This window comes from Erpetoichthys calabaricus, chromosome 7, assembly GCF_900747795.2.
Source record: "Erpetoichthys calabaricus chromosome 7, fErpCal1.3, whole genome shotgun sequence".
Taxonomy (NCBI): domain Eukaryota; kingdom Metazoa; phylum Chordata; class Cladistia; order Polypteriformes; family Polypteridae; genus Erpetoichthys; species Erpetoichthys calabaricus.
In genome coordinates, this window is record NC_041400.2 from 62757977 (window position 1) to 62778211 (window position 20235).

Sequence of the window (20235 nt, forward strand, 5' to 3'; positions counted from 1 at the left end):
ATTTTAATTAAATGATCTCTTGTGGGCATATTTTGGACACAGTACATCAAGAAAATTGTATGTTTGACTATATACCTTATACTGTTGCAAACAAACAACCAATATTTTTTATAGTGCTTTTCCCTCCCAAGGTGTTTAATCGGCATACGTTGTACTGTAGATAGGTTACATGCCTTGCTGGGTCACACAGAGTAGAACTAGAATAACTGTGACTTAAATCTGTTCCAAAAGACTATTTTGTTCAGAGAGATGTCCCATTAAAGGATCAGAGATTATCATCATGCACACTTCAAGTGGATAGTGCTGCTCTTCTGGTCCCCCCTTCTCAAAGCATACACAATTTTCGTAAAAATGCCACCTTTTTAATGACTTTATTTAACTATTTTAACTCTTTACACAGTTCAATTTCAATGTACAGCACAGATGCAGTGCTTCACACTTTATGCTATTAAAATGCACTGAAGATGGGCAATGAAATGAAAAGTTCATTAACCCAACCCTATAAGCTTCCAACTCTTAGTAATGTAATAGTATTTGTAAACACTCTTTTTACTATATTCCCTACAGTATAAGTAGCATTTATAAACAAGAATAACTAATTATATTCTACATTTACAATTTAAACGAGAAAAACTAATTAGATTCTATATTTACAATATTACACATAGGACCTTAAATAGCAACTAACCTTTGACAGTGTTTTTTAAATAGAAATCAATAACAAATGTACAGCAGAGTGACAGAGGGTTAGTACCATGAGAGTATGGATGAGTGCATGAGTGTACCAAAGATTGATTGGCACTTTGTTTAAGGCTTCCTACAATGCTGCTTGGTTAGTCTTCATTGCTGTGCTACCCTTTTTTTAAAAAAAAAGCCTTTTGAATATTGTGTTATGTAAATTTAGAAAACTTTTATAACATTAAAAAAATACTGACAAGAAAAGCCAATCCTTTAGAAGTGTTATCAGTAAGAATATTCTGTGATACTTGTGCCAAGATTCTGTAGCCTCAAAAACAGTGACACAACACACCCTACTGACATAATAAGTATTTTGATAAATTAATTTTGAAATTTTCCATTTGCGTGGACACAAGTGCAAATGACACAGCATCATGATTAGCACCCAATCTTATACAGAGTCAAGGGCATTTGTCTCTGCGTTTTATGAATGTGTCACCTTTCAGGAGATATTCACTTGTTCATGCTCTTTTTTTGAAACAGTTTTGTTCATTATAGAGTTGTAGGGAGCTTACTTGCAGCAACAACTAATAGTTTTTAGGGGGATCACACTAGAGTTAGAAGAAGTCAAATAAGCATACATTGAAAGAACATTCAGATTTAGCACAGAACAGTGTCCCTCTTTTCTTAGGTCTACTTCATTATAATGTAGACTAGGTATCCTTGTCTAATCATTAAGTTATAATAAACAAAATTTGGGCCTTAGTGTGAGTATTTACAATATAAGCACATTAAAATGCAAAGATTTAGGTATTTTGCATTCTTCTACATGTAGAAAAACAAAAAATAATCAAATGTTTACCTTCTGTTTTACATGAAGTATAATGCAAGAAGCACCAGGGCAGAGAGCAAGCCACAATGTCAACAGGGATGTTTTGGATATTCTGTTATGGATGTTAAGAAGCTGCTAAAGGGTGGTATATTTGGGTGCCTCTGCTGGGAAATAGGCATGGATTTCCAGCACAAAAGAGAAAACTGTGATATGGGAGGATGAATGTCATATTTCCCCTAAGATTATTAGGGCCAGGTGACAAGGCTGACTGAACCTTTAGCAAAAAGGATGGTTCCCCTTTAGGCAGGCAGGAGGCCACAATACCTATCATTTGATAGGTGGTAACATATGTTTCGTGGCCAGACTCTTCATCATGTCAATCTGATTGTATGCAGTCCAAATCAGAATGAATGGAACTATGCTGTTCTTCTAAATGAAACTGAAAATAGGTAGTCTACCTGAGGCACCCAGTGGTCTGCAGACAAAAGAAACAGACATCTGGAGTCACTAGAAAGTATACAATACAATGCAATACAATACAATACAGTTTATTTTTGTATAGCCCAAAATCACACAGGAAGTGCCGCAATGGGCTTTAACAGGCCCTGCCTCTTGACAGCCCCCCAGCCTTGACTCTCTAAGAAGACAAGGAAAAACTCCCAAAAAAACCTTGTAGGGAAAAAATGGAAGAAACCTTGGGAAAGGCAGTTCAAAGAGAGACCCCTTTCCAGGTAGGTTGGGCGTGCAGTGGGTGTCAAAAGAAGGGGGTCAATACAATACAATGCAGTACACAGAACAGAACAATTCCTCAATATAGTAAGAAATAAAAAATATAAATTTTAGAAGTACAGAGCAGAATTTAACAGTAGATGATATATCCCATAATAAGATTTGGATTTGTGTAGAGTCCTGGAGACCTCATCCTTCAAGCTGCCTCCCCCATTTGGCCATTCCATGGCTGAAACAGTGCTGGGCCAGCCAATCCGATGAAAGGACCCCTCTTTCCCACGATTCCTGCGATCCTCCATCTGGGATGACTTTTCCTTAGGCAGGCAAAACAACTTGGCAGGTGGGCCGTGGCACCAAGTGCCACATTTGAGTACCGAGAAGAAAAACAGAATAAGTGAGGGTTAATATTCAATTATAACTGTCATGTTACTTATGTTTAAGTGCTAATGACTAACAACAGAGATGCTGTATAGTATAGTATTTACGTTTTACTTGGAGAAAAAGTAGTGCTGCCCATGATATTGGAAGTGATTCAGAAGCTTCACCAGATGTGAAACTGGTGGGATTTAAGGAGGCCTCATAGCCATCCACAAGGGGAGTTTAGGAGTCCAGAGATGCGTTGAGGCAAATCTGTATGTATTGGCAGAAAGAGAAGCCAAAGGTAAGAAAAATATAGAGGAAGATTAGAGGTGAGAAAGGGAGTGTTCTCTAGTACTTTTGAGATGGACAAGTGAGGCCCAGAGAGGCAGCAGATTTGTTGTTTTGACATTTCAGGAGTATTTTGCATTTCTGTTCATGTTAATCCCTTTCCCTTGTGCTGCACACTATTTGGTACATTTCAGTCTCTTTGAACTTATTCAAGGTATGTAGGATACTGTACATACATGAGGGTAAATTTCAGAAGGTCTCATTTCTTCTGCCCACAGAAATTTCACTATGGTGTATTGTTTAAACAATATTGCAATCCTGTAGTGGAGTGTCCATGTTCATTTGACCTTGGCTGCAACTAGAGTAATGGCAGAGCACGGCACTATGTGTGTAACAACAACCCATAAGCCATCATGAACATCTTGGGTTATGTCACCTTCTGTAAATAGTGAAAGGACTCAGACCACACAGAAAAAAGAGTTGGTGGCAGCCACCCTTGTACTTGAAATTGGCTGTCAAAATTGAAGAGTTGGTTTTGTAAGTCTTTACAGACATCAGTCCAAAACAGAACTGGTAGGCAGAAAAAACATTTAAAGCCAGGTAGGGGAAATGACATCATCTGGGCAAGAAGTGGAAGTGATGTCATCTGGACAGGGCCTGAAAGTGATGTCATTCTGGCAGGGCCCGGAAGTGATGTCTTCTGGATAGGAAACGGAAGTGATGTTATTGGACCCAGAACCAGAAGTGACATCATCGAGCTCAGGTGGAATTTTACGTGTATGGTCTGGAGAGGAAAAATAGAAAGGATCAGTGCACTCTGCCAGCCTCTGGTCCGGTGTGGAATTATATCATATATATATATATATACTTGTTTCAACCTGGGTGAACCCCAATCAGGAAGATATAGATGTTGTATATAACAACATAATATCTTCAAACCTGCATAATCCCATTCAGTTTTATAGGCAGCTAGAGTATTTCTCTTACAACTGTGTAGTTAGTGTGGTAGAATGCTTTGTACTATGAATTAATCATTCCTTCTGTAAACATTACTGCATTTTAGATGTTTACCCTGTAGCTCTTAAGTTTCCTGACCAATCATTTAAAAGGAACATTTTCATTATAAAACAAATTATATAATTATCAGTGCTGAATTATATCATAACTTCACACTGTGTTCTTTAAAACAAGGGTTAACTAATTCAAACATCAAGCTAAGACCTAAGTGCATCTGCAGATTTTTAAAATGAGTGTGGCATTGCATTAAAAAACAATCCATAGCTGAACTCAATCAATTTTTTTTTCTTCTTTGATACTTAACAATTTGTTTTTTTTCTAATTTGGTGAACATATTTTTTAACCTGCCCCCTTCATTAAATTTCATCCATCCATCCATCCATTATCCAACCCGCTGAATCCGTATTTCTCCTATTATATGCATTTACAGTATGTTTCTGTTTTCTCTGCACCACACTTATTTAATTAATGGGATCTAAGTACAGTAAGTGCCATAAATATCTCATTTTTGGGATATTTTAAAACCATATTTTCTATCTCTCTTGACTGTATATCTGCAGTAAGATTAATTTCAAATTGCTGCCCTCTATAATGTAAAATCAAGGATTTCAAGTCTTTATCTAGACTTAGGCAATTTATCCTCTAGCACCCTGTAAATAAAGGGCAACCAATCAAGGCTGATAAAGACCAGGAATGGTGAAGTGCATGCTGCTTAAGACAGCTTGCTGCTGTAATATTGAACCAATTAGCAACAATATACTATCTGGCAATCGGCAAGCCTGCAGGTAGAACTATTGCTTTTCTTATTTAAATTAAAACCAGGAGGTCAAAACCTACATTAAAAAGGGACAACCCAGGCAGATCCTACTCCCTGTGGAGTTAATTTTAAACTTTAACTAACAAAACAAAACAAAACAAAACAGGATCTACTGAATATTTTAAGAAGCGGTTCCCACTGTGTCTCTTGAGTCCATTAGCCATTCTTTTATAAATAAATTTTATAAGGAGCATGACAGAAATTGGTATAAAACATAAACTTAAAGGAGATATTTTTGTTCAGCCATTATTATTGACCCACTTTTTACTGATAGCAGGGTGTAGGAGCCTAGCCTGGCAGCCGCTGATATAATGCAGAAACTAGCCATGAATGGATTGCAGATCTTTGCAAGTTGCAGAAAAATGTAAGGAATAGTCTTTTTCATGCTAGGAGCAATTTAATATCACCTGTCAGAATACTGTATTAATGTGTCTTTGAGCTGCTGTAGGGATAAGACAAGAACAAAAACAGGAAATGTACAGTATAGCTCATGAAATTGTCACACATTTATGCATCATTTTAACTGTTTCTTGCAACATCCACACCCAATATGCCTTTTTTTTTGTTTTTTGTCGTGCTGTTGCTGTTTCAGAAAAATACTGCCAGATGGTGACTTGCTTCCTGTAAAATCCCATTATGATAAATGTACAAGCTTACTGTGAAACCTCTTTTCATTGTTCTTTTTAATAGAATGGTTTGTTTCCTGATACAACAGAGGCTTATTTCCACCACTGATTTTTTTTAAAAAATGCCTTACTTTACAATTATAATTGCACTGCCACATCTTTCATCTTCAATTCTTTGCTCTAGACCACATTTTTCAGATGTATACTTTTAGTATCTTCTGGCTATACTGTGCACATGTACTTCTGTCACATAAAATTATGTACAGCAAAAGCAATTGTCATTTGTTTTGCAGTAGATGCTAATAATCCCAAGGTAGGACATGGTAAATTCAAACATGCATTATTTGGGTGGAAACCATCAAGCTTACCAGAGAAACTAACTTGTATCCAATTCAGGTGGAAAATACATGTCTATACAGTTTTAATTAAAAAAGACTTCCTTAAAGTGTGCCCAAAGTACTAAGTGCTGTAATCTTTATATGGCTCTGCATTTTTCACTTCACTGGTAGCATCTTGCACAAAGTAGGGAACATCTTTTGACAGGTCCTCAGAATGTACAAATGCAGACTCGCTTATAGTGGGCCAGTTAATATTTGCTAAACAAAAATAACCATTGAATTATAATATTGTAAGATCCCCAGGTTTTTTTTTTTTTTAATATTTTTATTTTATTAATTTTCATTGTAATCATTCCATACAAACAGATCAATTTATAACCCAACAAAATTGAAGACAAATCAAACCCCGCCCCTGAGAAGGAGAGCTTAGCTAAAGGAAAATTGCTTAAGGCTTTTTAATAAGGCAACATTAAACAAAGGAAAGGGAGAAGTAAATATATATGTAAATAAGAGATGGAGAAGGGAGTTAAATGCGGTAATAGTTATTTCTCTTATTCTAAAATAATATTGATTAAATCCTGCCAGGTTTTGAAAAAATTTTGTACAGATCCTCTAACTGAGAATTTGTTTTTTTCCAATTTCAAATAATATCAAACATCGGTTTCCCACTGACTTATAAGAGGAGAATTAGGATTCTTCCAATTTAACAAAATAAGTCTGCGTGCCAAAAGTGTAGTGAATGCAATCACCGTTTGCTTGTCCTTCTCCAATTCAAGTCCATCTGGAAGAACACCGAACACAGCTGTTAATGGGTTAGGAGGGATTGTGATACCAAGGTTGTCTGAAAGGCACTTAAAATGTTTTGTCCAAAATGATGTTAGTTTGGTGCAGGCCCAGAACATGTGACCCAGTGAGGCAGGAGCTTGGTTGCAGCGTTCGCAGGTTGGATCCTGCCCTGGAACATTTTGGACAGTTTTAAGCGAGACAGATGAGCTCGATATATAATTTTTAGTTGAATAATTCTATGCTTTGCGCATATAGAACTCGAGTGAATTCTCTGCTTTGCTACCTTCCACTCCTTTTCTGATATATTGATTAAGAGATCTTCTTCCCAATGTCCTCTTGGATCTTTGAAAGTTAGGGACTCTAATAAGATTTTATATATTGCAGAAATAGTGTTTAATTCCTCGAAATTGAGCAGTATTTTTTCCAGCATTGTGGAGGGTGCAAGGTGGGGGAAATCGGGCAATTTCTGTTTAACAAAATTTCTAATTTGAAGATAGTAAAAGAAATGTGTAGCTGGGAGGTTGAATTTTGAACGTAATTGTTCAAAAGATGTAAATATGTTGTCTATATAAAGATCTCTGAGCATTTTAATCCCAAAACTTTTCCAGGTATTAAAAACTGGATATACTTGCGAAGGTTGAAAGAGGTGGTTCTCTTGCAGAGGTGCCACTGATAAAAGATTTTCCATCTTAAAATGCTTTCTAATTTGGTTCCATATTCTGAGTGAGTAAAGCACAATTGGGTTATTAGTATATTTGCAATAACTTGCATTTATTGGAGAGCAGAGCAGGGAATATAAAGAAGTACTACAGGATTTTACTTCTATTGCGGACCAAGCCTGTGTATGTTCATTTATTTGTGTCCAGGTTTTTATGGCTTGTATGTTTGCTGATAAGATCCCCAGTTTTAATCATTGTCTGTGAGGAATTTGTAAAGTCTTGCTGTGCATGGGTGAGTTTTGCCTATTATTCAAGACTCTAAACTGACCCCCGTATACGTGTGTGTATACGTATATGTCTGTATACGTCAGTGAACCTGTGGAATTGGTTCATACTGGATTTCAACCCAGTGCTGACAGGGTAGACTTACTTGGATTAAGTGGTTTTGAAATTGTTTAATAACTCCAATTGTGTGGGTGTGTGTGTGGGTGTGTCTGTCTCTGTGTTAAGAAGCTTCACATTTATTGAAGAAAACAGCATTATAGGATTGATTAAGTGATCTTTTACAGTGGATTGATGAACAATTCACAAACATGCAGCACCACTAAACTGTGTGCTGTACAATTTCTATATTGTTCACTTTCTAATTTGCCCAAAAATCTTCAGCAAATCTTTGTCATGTTTTAGTATATCTAAAGTATTAAACTTTGTCATTCATGCTTATACAGATTAACGGATGGAAAAAAAATAAAACAGAAAACACTTATTCTTACTCATTCTAAGCCAGTTTAGTAGCTGGAGAATATTGAGGAGTAATAATGGGCGAACCTCATGGGATTCTTTTTTTTTTTCAACAAAATCATGGAAATATTTGGGAACTTCGCCATACTCCATGAAATGCATTGAAGTCAATGAAGAAGGATGAGCTGAAATGGCTGTGAGTGGATTATAATGGTACAATGTTTTTAAGTGACCCTAGAGAAACATCAGCCTACTAGGCTGCATCAGTTATTGAGGCAAATTTATGATCCACTGTGCTTCAAACAATAAAACACACAGACAGTACTATAACCACAAAGAAAATGCAACAATAGCTACAAACTAGCAACAGGTAATATATATATATAATAAATCAGAATTGCTGTTTTTCAATATACCCTTCTGAAACAGTCTGTTGCATTATACATAATGATATTTATGCTTAATGTATTATTTTTACTGTTATTAACCTCCATGCCATTAACTTCGAGTGTCTGTCAAGCTCACAATTTTATGTAAAAATGGTTAACAACGAGTCTTTCCTTGGTTTAAGCTTTTTTCATCGGCTATGGAACGTTAACCCAAATAACTCTCAGGACTATATTCTGCTGCCATCTTGTGGATGAAATAACATCATACTATAAAAAAATCTTGAATTTTTCTATACTGGTGTTGCCAACTCCGGTCCTGGAGGGTCGTAGTGGCTGGAGGTTTTCATTCTAACCCATTTCTTAATTAGTGATCTGTTTTAATTAACTTCTTTTGAATTAATTTTAATTGACTTGTTTTTTAAGATTTGTTCCCCTGAATTTCTTCATTGTTCCTCTGAATTGCTTCATTTCCTTCCTTAAATGGCACACAAACAGAAATGAAATGTGAAGTGAGTGAGCCAACAGAAGACCAATTAAGTCAGGGCCTCAAACTCCAACCAATTTCACTCCAGCGAGTTACTTAAATAGGCTCTGATCCTTGTTGTTAATTAAACCCATTCATTAACTCCATGGCTTGTTGCTGCTCTCATTGTGCAATAGCAGACATTTCCAAGATTGTTAATTTTCTCTTTTCTAAAAGCACTGTTAAAATGTTTTGAGGACCTGAGCAGGTCAACATTCCTGAGACTGCCACCTTTCTTTATTTTCAGATATTGTATGATGGTCACAGTTTGCTGGTTGTGTTTTAGTTCATTTTGTATCTCATTATTGTTTGGCAGCTAATTAAGGAAAAATAAACAGTTAAGGGATCTGAGTCTTCAAGAGCAAGTCAAATAAAATTAATTCAAAAGAATTTAATTTAGGAGAAAAAACGGGTCACTAATTAAGAAAAGGGTCAGAATGAAATCCTGCAGCCACTGTGGCCCTCCAGGACCAGAGTTGGGGACCCCTGTTCTATATGTTCTGCCACTTCATGGTAACTCATCAATATTCATGAGTGGGACTGAGCCTTCAACCAAAACACGCAATTGCATTGAAACGAAAAACTGTAAAGCCAGTTTTTAGAACAAACTGAAACCGAACCTTTATTTGAATTAAGTTATAGTGATGACAATGTAATTTAGTCATAAGACATTGACACAGATAGTGAAAGTGATGCATGTGGCACTGTACAACCAAACTGCTGTGACATGCCTGGTGAATCTGATTGTGTGAAGGTTCACCATGGTGCAAGAACTTGCATGGCAAAAAGAAAAAAAATAATTGGGATCAAGTATAAGGACAAAAATCGATTGTGTCAGGGGAAATATAAAAGTCACTAAGCCTTGTGCTGTTTTAGCCTGTAATAACACAATGACTGCATATCCATTGCATGGTTCAGACATTGACATTCAAAGCTCTCATGCGCAAGCAAAGGAAAAAATATTATATGAAAAGTGCACAAAGACACATGCTTCTCTTTGTTTTGGAGATAAATAATATTTTACATTTTAATAACTTTTTATGAATTGTGTTTTGTTTGTGGCTGGTGAACATTCTGAAGACAGACACAAATATTTAGGGCATTTAGAATGTAAACGGTTTAATGTTGGCATGGAGCTGGACAGTTTAACATCTGTTGGCAGAGCGAAGGGTGCTCAGCAGGCTCCTATCAATTATGGAGAATCCACTGCATCCACTAAATAGTATCATCTCCAGACAGAAGAGCAGCTTCAGCGACAGACCGCTGTCACTGTCCTGCTCCACTGACAGATTGAGGAGATCGTTCCTCCCCCAAACTATGTGACTCTTCAATTCCACCTGGGGGGGGGTAAACGTTAACATTTAACATTATACAAAGTTATTTTCTGTTTTTCACCTGCATTATTATCCATCCATCCATCCATTTTCCAACCCGCTGAATCCGAACACAGGGTCACGGGGGTCTGCTGGAGCCAATCCCAGCCAACACAGGGCACAAGGCAGGAAACAATCCTGGGCAGGGTGCCAACCCACCGCAGGCATTATTATCAATCTTTAATTTAATATTATTTATTGTATCAGTATGCTGCTGCTGGAGAATTTGAATTTCCCATTGGGATTAATAAAGTATCTATCTATCTATCTATCTATCTATCTATCTATCTATCTATCTATCTATCTATCTATCTATCTATCTATCTATCTATCTATCTATCTAATGTCTGGAAAACATTTGGGACTAAATCACTTAGACAACGTCTTTGCATCCTACGAACAATTACACTTCAAATTTAACTTTCCAGCAACACATTTCTTTCACTACCTCCAAATTAGAAACTTTGTTAAACAAAACCTGCCCAACTTTCCTCACCTACCACCTACTTCTACTCCGGGAAAAATATTGATCAGTCTTGAGGACTCAGACAGCCTCTCCGTAAAATATAAAAACATTTTAACGTCCCTCCCTTTCAAAGATTCCAGAGTACAGTGGGAAAAGGATCTCTCACTCAACCTTTCGGATAAGGAGTGGAAGGCAGCCATGCACAGAATTCACTTGAGCTCCATATGTGCAAAGCATACAATTATTCAACTTAAAATCATCTATCGAGCACATCTGTCTCATTTAAAATTGTCCAAAATGTTTCTAGGGCAAGATCCAACCTGTGAACGTTGCAATCAAGTTCCAGTTTCATTGGGTCATATATTTTGGGCCTGCACCAAATTAACATTATTCTGGACCAAAATCTTGAAATGCCTTTCAGACAGCCTTGGTGTCACAATCCCTCCTAATCCACTAACAGCTGTGTTTGGTGTTCTTCCAGATTTATTCCTGCCCTGTGCTGGCTGGGATTGGCTCCAGCAGACCCCTGTGACCCTGTGTTAGGATATAGCGGGTTGGATAATGACTGACTGATGACTACATACTCACTTGGAGGATGTGTGCAAAACTTTTTTAAAACATGGCAGGATCTAATTAATAAAATTTTAGAATGAGCATTTAACTTGAGGAAGCAGATTCTCTTCCCCTTTTTTTCTATTTATTTACATACTTACCTTTTCTACTATTAAAGTTTCACTTTGTTGGCCTAGCTCTGTTTCTCATGGGTGGGGATTGAGGCGACTTGAACCTAGTTTTGCAAAATTTGACTTGCTTGTATGGAATGTTGTTTGATTTTATTAAATTCAATAAAGTGTTAAAAAAAAGAATGTAAATACTGTAATGTAATGACATAAGCAGAAGGTAAGTGAATGCTCTGCATAGTAGTGGAAGGTGACTAGGTGAGATTTAGTTGATAATATAACATTTAGAGGAGATATAAAGAGGATCTACACCAAAGGACTATGGCTTTTTTCTTTATATAGTTTAATAAAGAGGGACAGCATAGCTGGCATTGGTGACCTCATGATAAAAAGGATTGACCGTGGCATTCCATGTGAAATGGACTTAAACTTGTTTTTCGGTTGAGTGAGAAGATTTAGCCTTTTCGTTCAGAACAGGGCTAAGAACAAAGCCAGAAAAGTTCAGGTTTAATCCAGGGAGGAAGAAAGGTTTATCCTTTAAAAAACAGATTTATGGCCAGACACTTGCTTTGATTGAATAGAAGAACTGTAGATGGTAGTATGTGCAAAAATGTTTGGCTGCAACAATGTGAAAAGCTATATTTGTTGATATGTTTCAACCTTGTTTTACTTCATTTGTAATAATTTATGTTGGGGACATAATGCTTAGTGCTCCAGCCTTTTACCTTTTTATTTCTAGTAAACTGTCCATATCTAAGAGATATGCCAGCTCTAAACTGGCCAAGTGTGAATGTAAATAATTAAGTGTGAGCTTGGGCCCAGTTATGAAGTGGTGACCCATCCTGTGTTGGTCCTCACCTTCCACCTGATGCTTCTGGAATCAAAACCTGGAAGGCTATAATGGAATAAATAGAATTGGACACTTACTGAATTTATTTAAAAATAAATGATTTTATATGTTTTATATGTTCAGTACAGCATTAGTCAAGAAAGTGTTACTAACTTTTTGATATTGGGCATACTTAAACATTATTTTGTATTTAATGTTACCTACTTTTTGCAGTTTAGTAAGTTACTATATTCAACTTTATCATTGCCTCAGGAGTCTGTAGCATTTTGCCAAGGTCAGTGGCCTTGTTTGTACCTCTTTTCAGTGTTCCAAATATTGTAATAAATTTCACCAAATCAAAGTATTATCTGGACAATAAACATTTAATGCAGTGATACTTTCAGTATCATTTATATTGTAAACAAAATGGTTCATCCAAAGAGACTAAGCAGTACATCAAGCAATTCCTCAACAGTCAAGTGCTTCAAATAAAGCAAACTATGCAAAAGTGGCTACACCGTCTGCTAACTTCTTCTTGCAACTCCCATCTTCTTACACATATAGGCCTCTAATGAGTGGAAAAAGTAGCACTGAACCTGAACTTTCTTGACCTCCAAGCTATGATAATAATTCAAACTTTTTAAGAGATGTGCTCTCCTATTTTGGAGTGCCCCACTTGGTTACAGTCATGAGGAGGACATCTGTCTTAAGGATATTGTTGGTTGTACAGGAAACCAGCCATCTAGGTTTCTAAGTCTGATTCTGTGATGACCCAATTGAATTGTCCTGAGCCGTGGCTGCCTGAAGAAGTACGGTACTCTCTGTTATGAAGAGCCACTGCAAGACTTCCTTGTTTTAACATAAATTTAAGATTGAAAGATTTGAAATTGCAATCATGCATAAAGGGTCCCATCTAAAGCACCACAGAAGCCTGGTGTAGTGACAAATTAAAGAATATAAAACAGATCCTTTGTCATATGATGAGCCCTTTAAGTGATGTATTGTACATACATTTGTAATACCATTTTCCTTAAAACTTCTAAAACTAAAACAGTATTTATTGCCACTTTCATAAAAATATGGCATATAGTCACACAGTTTATAGATCATCACAGACTGTGATTTAGTATCAACATTTTAAACCCTCAAAAAAAAAAGACAAAACATTTCACACGTGCCTCTGGTTTGCCATATCAGAATACTGATCAGGAAAAGAGTGACAAGAGTGTAGAATAACAAGGGTCCGTCTCCTGGGAAGTGCAGTGAAGTAGAACAAGAAACATTTTTGTGAAAAAAGACTTTGGATGAAAGCTGAAGTGTATAAAAAATAACTTGAATGAAGCAACAACACAGTTAATTAAGGGAATGCTGTTAGCCTGTTATTAAAATTAATTTGACAATAATTATTAAAATATATTTACAGAGCCAGTGCATAATTCAAAATAAACCCTAGCTCTTGACAACAAAGCTGATTAGAACTATATGTGGAATGTTCCATGTTCTTATCATGCCTGCACTATTAACAATATATGGAGACCTGGGTTTACTTCCCGGGTCCTCCCTGCATGGAGTTTGTATGTTCTCCCCGTGTCTGTGTGGATTTCCTCCGGGTGCTCCGGTTTCCTCCCACAGTCCAAAGACATGCAGGTTAGGTGCATTGGTGATCCTAAAGTGTCCCTAGTGTGTGCTTGGTGTGTGGGTGTGTGTGTGTGCCCTGTGGTGGGCTGGCGCCCTGCCCAGGATTTGTTCCTGCCTTGCGCCCTGTGTTGGCTGGGATTGGCTCCAGCAGATCCCCGTGACCCTGTGTTCGAATATAGCGGGTTGGGTAATGGATGAATGGATGATAATTAAAAAGATATGCTTTCTAGTTATTCTGCCTGGTATATACTAACCTTTACTGAATGTGGTGTAAACTAGACTGTTGAGAATACTTACAATGGAATGACATATGATGAACACTTAGAAGGAGCAACTTCTCCACCCTTTGCAGAGCAAACATATGTACATACATATCATACATCACTCGTAAAATAAAAGCATGGGCGCTTTTCATCAATCAATAAAATCTTAGCAAAAGCGCCCACGCTTTTATTTTACAAGTGATGTATGAGAGACTTATTTTTTACTTTTTAGTACACTTTTTAACTTAATATAAGTGTGATTTTTAAAAACGTATTTATATATATATATATATATATTTATGTATATATATACAGTATATTATTTAAATATATATTTTAACTATTTTATTTTTATTCATAGTGACTGTAATTTTGTGTACTTCTTCACATGATTGTGGCCATGTTATGTACAGTTGCTATGCCCATTTCTGTTCACATGACATTTTGTCATTATGCGCCACTTATTTAACTCTTATACAGAATTTTTTTTTTATTTGTGTATTCGTTCTATTTCTAAAACTTTTAAGAATCATTACAGTTAGTGATTAATTGGAAAAATCAAGTTAGTGTGAGGAATATTTGCACTGTTTATTTTGATGACAGTTTTGGTTTGGTATACTGTTCTGATTATTTATTTTGGTTATTTGCCTCAAACTTGTTCTCTAACCGCAATTCAGTAAACTCCCTTTAATATTCTTTCTTCTTCTGGTCATTGTTTCCATTTTTGAAGACAATGACCAGAATCTTGGGGAAATCATCCTTCTGCAAGCTGTTGGTGACCATGGTAATGATGGTGGTGTCATTAGTGAATTTAATAATGGAGTTGGAGCCATTTTTAGCCACACAGTTATAGGTAAAGATGGGGTACAGCAGGGGGCTCAGCACACTTCCCAAGGAGTGACCATGTTGAGAGTTCATGTAGGAGGATGTAATGTTGCCAGTCCCCACATTCCATTGGCTAGTTACAAGATTCAAAATCCTATCAAAGACAGTAGCAGTAAGTCCAAACTCAAGGATATTGGTAATCTGTTTTGGTCGTGTTAACACTAGAATTACCAGAGCCTACGAAAAAACTTGTATATCCGGCCCACCTTAAATCGCTTCTTAAATCCGTTCACACCTCTCCGCCAGCATCCTTTGTCCTCTAAATGTGCTGATAAAAGACAAGCTGCCAGCAGCCGGCTATTCCATCCCCCCACCGACTTAGAACGTCAGCGAAGTTTTCAAAGCTCACGCCTTGATTGATTATGTGGGAGTGAAGTGGAGTTTTACAGTGGAAATAAGACATCATTATTCTAAAGTAATCTGTGTAAACACATTGTTAAAACAGAAACTTTTTCATATTTTAGTAATAAATGTTACAAAATGTAGTAGGCATAAACTATAGAATATATAAAACCCGAGTTCCAAAGATCAAATAAACACTTGCACAAAAGCTCCAAGAATGATTCAACAGCTTCTGTGGTGTAGCGTGCTGAGATTTGCCTCTTAGCGCAGAGCAGCTTTTCCTTGCCTCACAGACCTGACTTCGAATCCCCGCTGGGGATGAAGTGTTGCTTTTTTTTCTTTTCTTTTAAACCTCAAACGGACATAAAATTTATACATTGGTATGCACTGTCAGTTACTGAGATCGTTATATTTTCATGTGGGATGCTCCTTTTCAAATATTTTTTTAACAATTGAGACTGCAATTAACAGGAACAACTGTCCTTATAACTTATTTTTAAGATCCATAACACACAGACAGACAGAGCACTGCGTAATAGAGAGACAGACAGGCAGAGAAGTCACTAGATATATAAATAAACAGGGAAGCCACGTGTACTGAAAGAAAAAAAGAACAGCATGTGCGTTGTCCTTGCTGCACTGAATAAGGGCAGGCGCTCTAACATCACCCCTCCCCCGATCTTACTTAGAGAGTCAGGGACAACGCACATGTTGTTCTTTTTTTCTTTCAGTACACGTGGCTTCCCTGTTTATTTATATATCTAGTGACTTCTCTGCCTGTCTGTCTCTCTATTACGCAGTGCTCTGTCTGTCTGTGTGTTATGGATCTTAAAAATAAGTTATAAGGACAGTTGTTCCTGTTAATTGCAGTCTCAATTGTTAAAAAAATATTTGAAAAGGAGCATCCCACATGAAAATATAACGATCTCAGTAACTGACAGTGCATACCAATGTATAAATTTTATGTCCGTTTGAGGTTTAAAAGAAAAGAAAAAAAAAGCAACACTTCATCCCCAGCGGGGAATCGAACTCACGTCTGTGAGGCAAGGAAAAGCTGCTCTGCGCTAAGAGGCAAATCTCAGCACGCTACACCACAGAAGCTGTTGAATCATTCTTGGAGCTTTTGTGCAAGTGTTTATTTGATCTTTGGAACTCGGGTTTTATATATTCTATAGTTTATGCCTACTACATTTTGTAACATTTATTACTAAAATATGAAAAAGTTTTCGTTTTAACAATGTGTTTACATAGATTACTTTAGAATAATGATGTCTTATTTCCACTGTAAAACTCCACTTCACTCCCACATAATCAATCAAGGCGTGAGCTTTGAAAACTTCGCTCACGTTCTAAGTCGGTGGGGGGATGGAATAGCCGGCTGCTGGCAGCTTGTCTTTTATCAGCACATTTAGAGGACAAAGGATGCTGGCGGAGAGGTGTGAACGGATTTAAGAAGCGATTTAAGGTGGGCCGGGTATACGAGTTTTTTCGTAGGCTCTGGTAATTCTAGTGTTAAATGCTGTAGCGTATAAACAGCACTTTTTTCATAGTATTTTTTTATTATACAGGTGTGCCTGTGTGGTGGTACAGTGGTACTAGTTCTGGTGATATGTAACTTGGAGAAACATAGTGAATAGGCAGTTAAAATGTCTAGTTCCTCAGTTCTACAGTAGACAGGTAATTTAAGTATGCTGTAATAAGAGACTGTTATTCCCAGCTGGCATTGTCAAATTGCATATGGCTTTTTAGGCTACATGGCACTATGCATGTCTCATAGTTCAACTTTATAAACATATTTTAGTAACAATAAAATAGGTATAACATGTTTGAAAAATAAATCAAATTTATAATCTGATAAATTTTCAAAATATCATTCTTTTCCACTGCTTACTTGGGGCACAGGCTGCTGACAAGAGCTTACTGAGCTGTTCCTAGGTGTGGCCCATCCTCTTGATGTCCACCTTCAGGTTATGCTGCTAGATGTTTCTTGGTCAGCCTCTGCTCCTCTTCCCCTGGGAATTCCACGTAATGTGATTTGTCAGTACTAGAGCCTGGTTTGCGCAGGGTGTGGTCTATCCATCTCCAGCATCATCATCATCAGATCTCTTTCTCTGTTGGCTCTTGTCTGGTTTGCTGCCAGAGTTCTAGTTTACTAATGGTATCAGGCCAACAAAATTGGAGGATCCATCTCAGACAGGTTTTAATGAATATCTGGATTTTCTTAGTAATGGCAAAGGTCATCCTCCATGTCTTCATGCCATAGAAAAGTACTGACTTTGCATTGGTGTTAAAGATCCTGATCATAGTCACTATGGACAGGTCCCTGGAGCCCCATGTGTTTTTTAGTTGCTGACATGCTGCCCTTGCTTATCCATTTCCAGTTCTAACATCAACATCTATTTTCCCTTCTTGTCAATGACACTGAAGCTCTCAACCTCTTCCAGCACTTTGTCTTCCAATGTGATGGGGGGCATGTTAGCAGAATTAATCCTGAGGACCTTGCTGTTCCCTCTGTGTATGTTGAGATCCAGGCATGCTGAGTTAGGTGCAACAGTGCTGGTGTTGTCCTTCATCTGCCTCTGGGTATGGGGAAGAAGGGTTAGATCATGCAGCTGAGCCTAGGGTATTCATTGGATTCACTATATACTCAGTATTCTTCTTATAATACAAAAATAGAAATGGCAAAGTAGTAAGAGTGAAACATCTAATATCCTTTAAGATATAAAATAAAACTTTCAATTGGGGCAATTAGGGAACTTTCAAAGGCATAATCGAAAAACTTAATTTAATTTTTCAGTTATCTTTAGTAAAGAGATGCTAAAGAATCTTCTGTTTTCTTCTAGATAAACCTTCTTAGAAGAATGAGGGTTACAGGACTAATAACCCAAGGTGCAAAGAGAATTGGAAGCCCGGAGTATGTCAAATCTTACAAAATAGCCTACAGCGATGATGGCAAAACTTGGAAAACATATAAAGTGAAAGGCACAAATGAAGATATGGTAAGGAAAACTTGTCTTTGTCATAAGGCCAGAAGGGTATATGTGTCTAGTATGATAATGTTGAACCTTTTGAAACTTCAGCTTAAGTTAATATAAATATCTACTGTATGTTGCATGTGTCTCTAACTGTTCTCTCTCTTATCTTAATCACAGAACCTCTTGAATTGTTCCTAAATATACAATAGACTATGCTATTCTGCCTCATGGCATGCTTAATTGGTTTGCCAGCAATTAATCCATTTTTATGCAGTTTTATTGCATTTTCATGTAAAAGCTCATAAAATGCACAAGACATTAACTTCATCAATAGAGTATTGATCCTTTCCTTTGTAAATTTATAGCTAAACAAATCCTGACCCAGCCATGTTGGTAGAATACCTGTGAATTAAATGAATGGTACAAGTGCATTCGGCCCATTTTCCTTGAGGATACAGTAGATTTAAATTAAGTTTATGAGAATGTAAAGATTCAATAGTGACTTTTACAAGGAATGCCTCCATCTGTTTGAACTAAAAGAAAATTCAATTCAGTTTATTTTTGTATAACGCTGTTCACAAAGTTCAGGCTTACACCACTTTAACAAGTTCATAGGTAAAACGCAATTACAACTACAAATTACTAATTACATAATGTACACACATAAAGATACAACTTTGTTTAACTACATAGTAAAACAAAGTAGTTTTAAAATGAAGAAACATAAATAAAGCAATATCTGTCCATTAACATTATCAATTAACATCATGGCCTGTTGACGATGAAGGAGAGAAAATCAAAAACTCCATTCAGCAGCATTCTTGGAGAAAATAATCCTCTGGGGAAGCTATGGTCAGTTATAACTGAACAAACTGCAAGTAAAAGTCAGATATAGTCACAGTCCTAAAGGCATAGGTCAACTAGCTGTCCACCTCTCCTAGCATTCTACGGTAAAATCAACGCTGGTCCATCTAATATGGCAACACAAACTTTCCATCCTTTCCTTATAAGGTTCCCATTATGTCTGATGCCTTATGAACAGGTATCAGCTTCTAAGTAGAGCAGTGCCACCAAGTGCCACAGCAGGGCACTGAGATGAGAAACAGAACAGAGTGGAAAACAAGATGGCATACATGTAAATAATGCACTATGTTATAAAAATAATGGCTTATTTTTCACATTATTATTATCGTTCATTGCAAAGGATGCAAATGTGTGAAAACCACCCATATGTGTTCATTCACTAAACCTTATTAAACCTTGCTAGTTATGTATACTGTTTACAGATGCACATTTCCCTTCAATTAGTTAAAGGCTCCAGAGTGTCTTCAGTTAAAACTCACTAAGGGGAGTCACTTTAGTCATTACAGCATTTGTTTTAAAAGTATTCTTGAACCCTAACATTTGTGTTAATTCACTTTAATGAGTTAATAATGCTTGAATTTCAAATACAAAAATTAGTCAGTCAGTCAGTCATTTTCCAACCTGCTATATCCAAACACAGGGTCACGGGGGTCTGCTGGAGCCAATCCCAGCCAACACAGGGCGCAAGGCAGGAATAAACCCCAGGCAGGGCGCCAGCCCACTGCAGGGCACACACACACACACACACTAGGGACAATTTAGGATCGCCAATGCACCTAACCTACATGTCTTTGGACTGTGGGAGGAAATGGGAGCACCCAGAGGAAACCCACACAGACACAGGGAGAACATGGAAACTCCATGCAGGGAGGACCCAGGGAGCGAAACCAGGTCTCCTTACTGTGAGGCAGCAGTGCTACCACTGCGCCACTGCGCCACCACAAAAATTAGTTGTCTGGCTAATTATATTAACAATAGATAATCAACTTAAAAAAAACAACAAAAAGAAAAGCATTAAAAACACAGGGCTTATGTAGGAACATAATATAAGTAAGCAAAAATGCCAAGTGAATGTATTTTGACTAAGAGGAGTCCAAACTGACATATAAAAAAACTGAAAAAATTAAAATATGTCAA

General features: G+C 37.0%; 1 protein-coding gene across 6 annotated transcripts in view; it reads left to right on the top strand.

The window, feature by feature from the left end:
• The window catches only part of LOC114654277 (EGF-like repeat and discoidin I-like domain-containing protein 3), a 981185-nt gene that overhangs the window by 653088 nt on the left and 307862 nt on the right, over nucleotides 1-20235 (top strand). For all 6 annotated transcript variants that reach the window (XM_051929619.1, XM_028804714.2, XM_028804715.2 and 3 more), the window contains one exon: nucleotides 18103-18258. In XM_051929619.1, the coding sequence (XP_051785579.1) occupies nucleotides 18103-18258 (156 nt within the window). The remainder of the gene's footprint in view (nucleotides 1-18102; nucleotides 18259-20235) is intronic.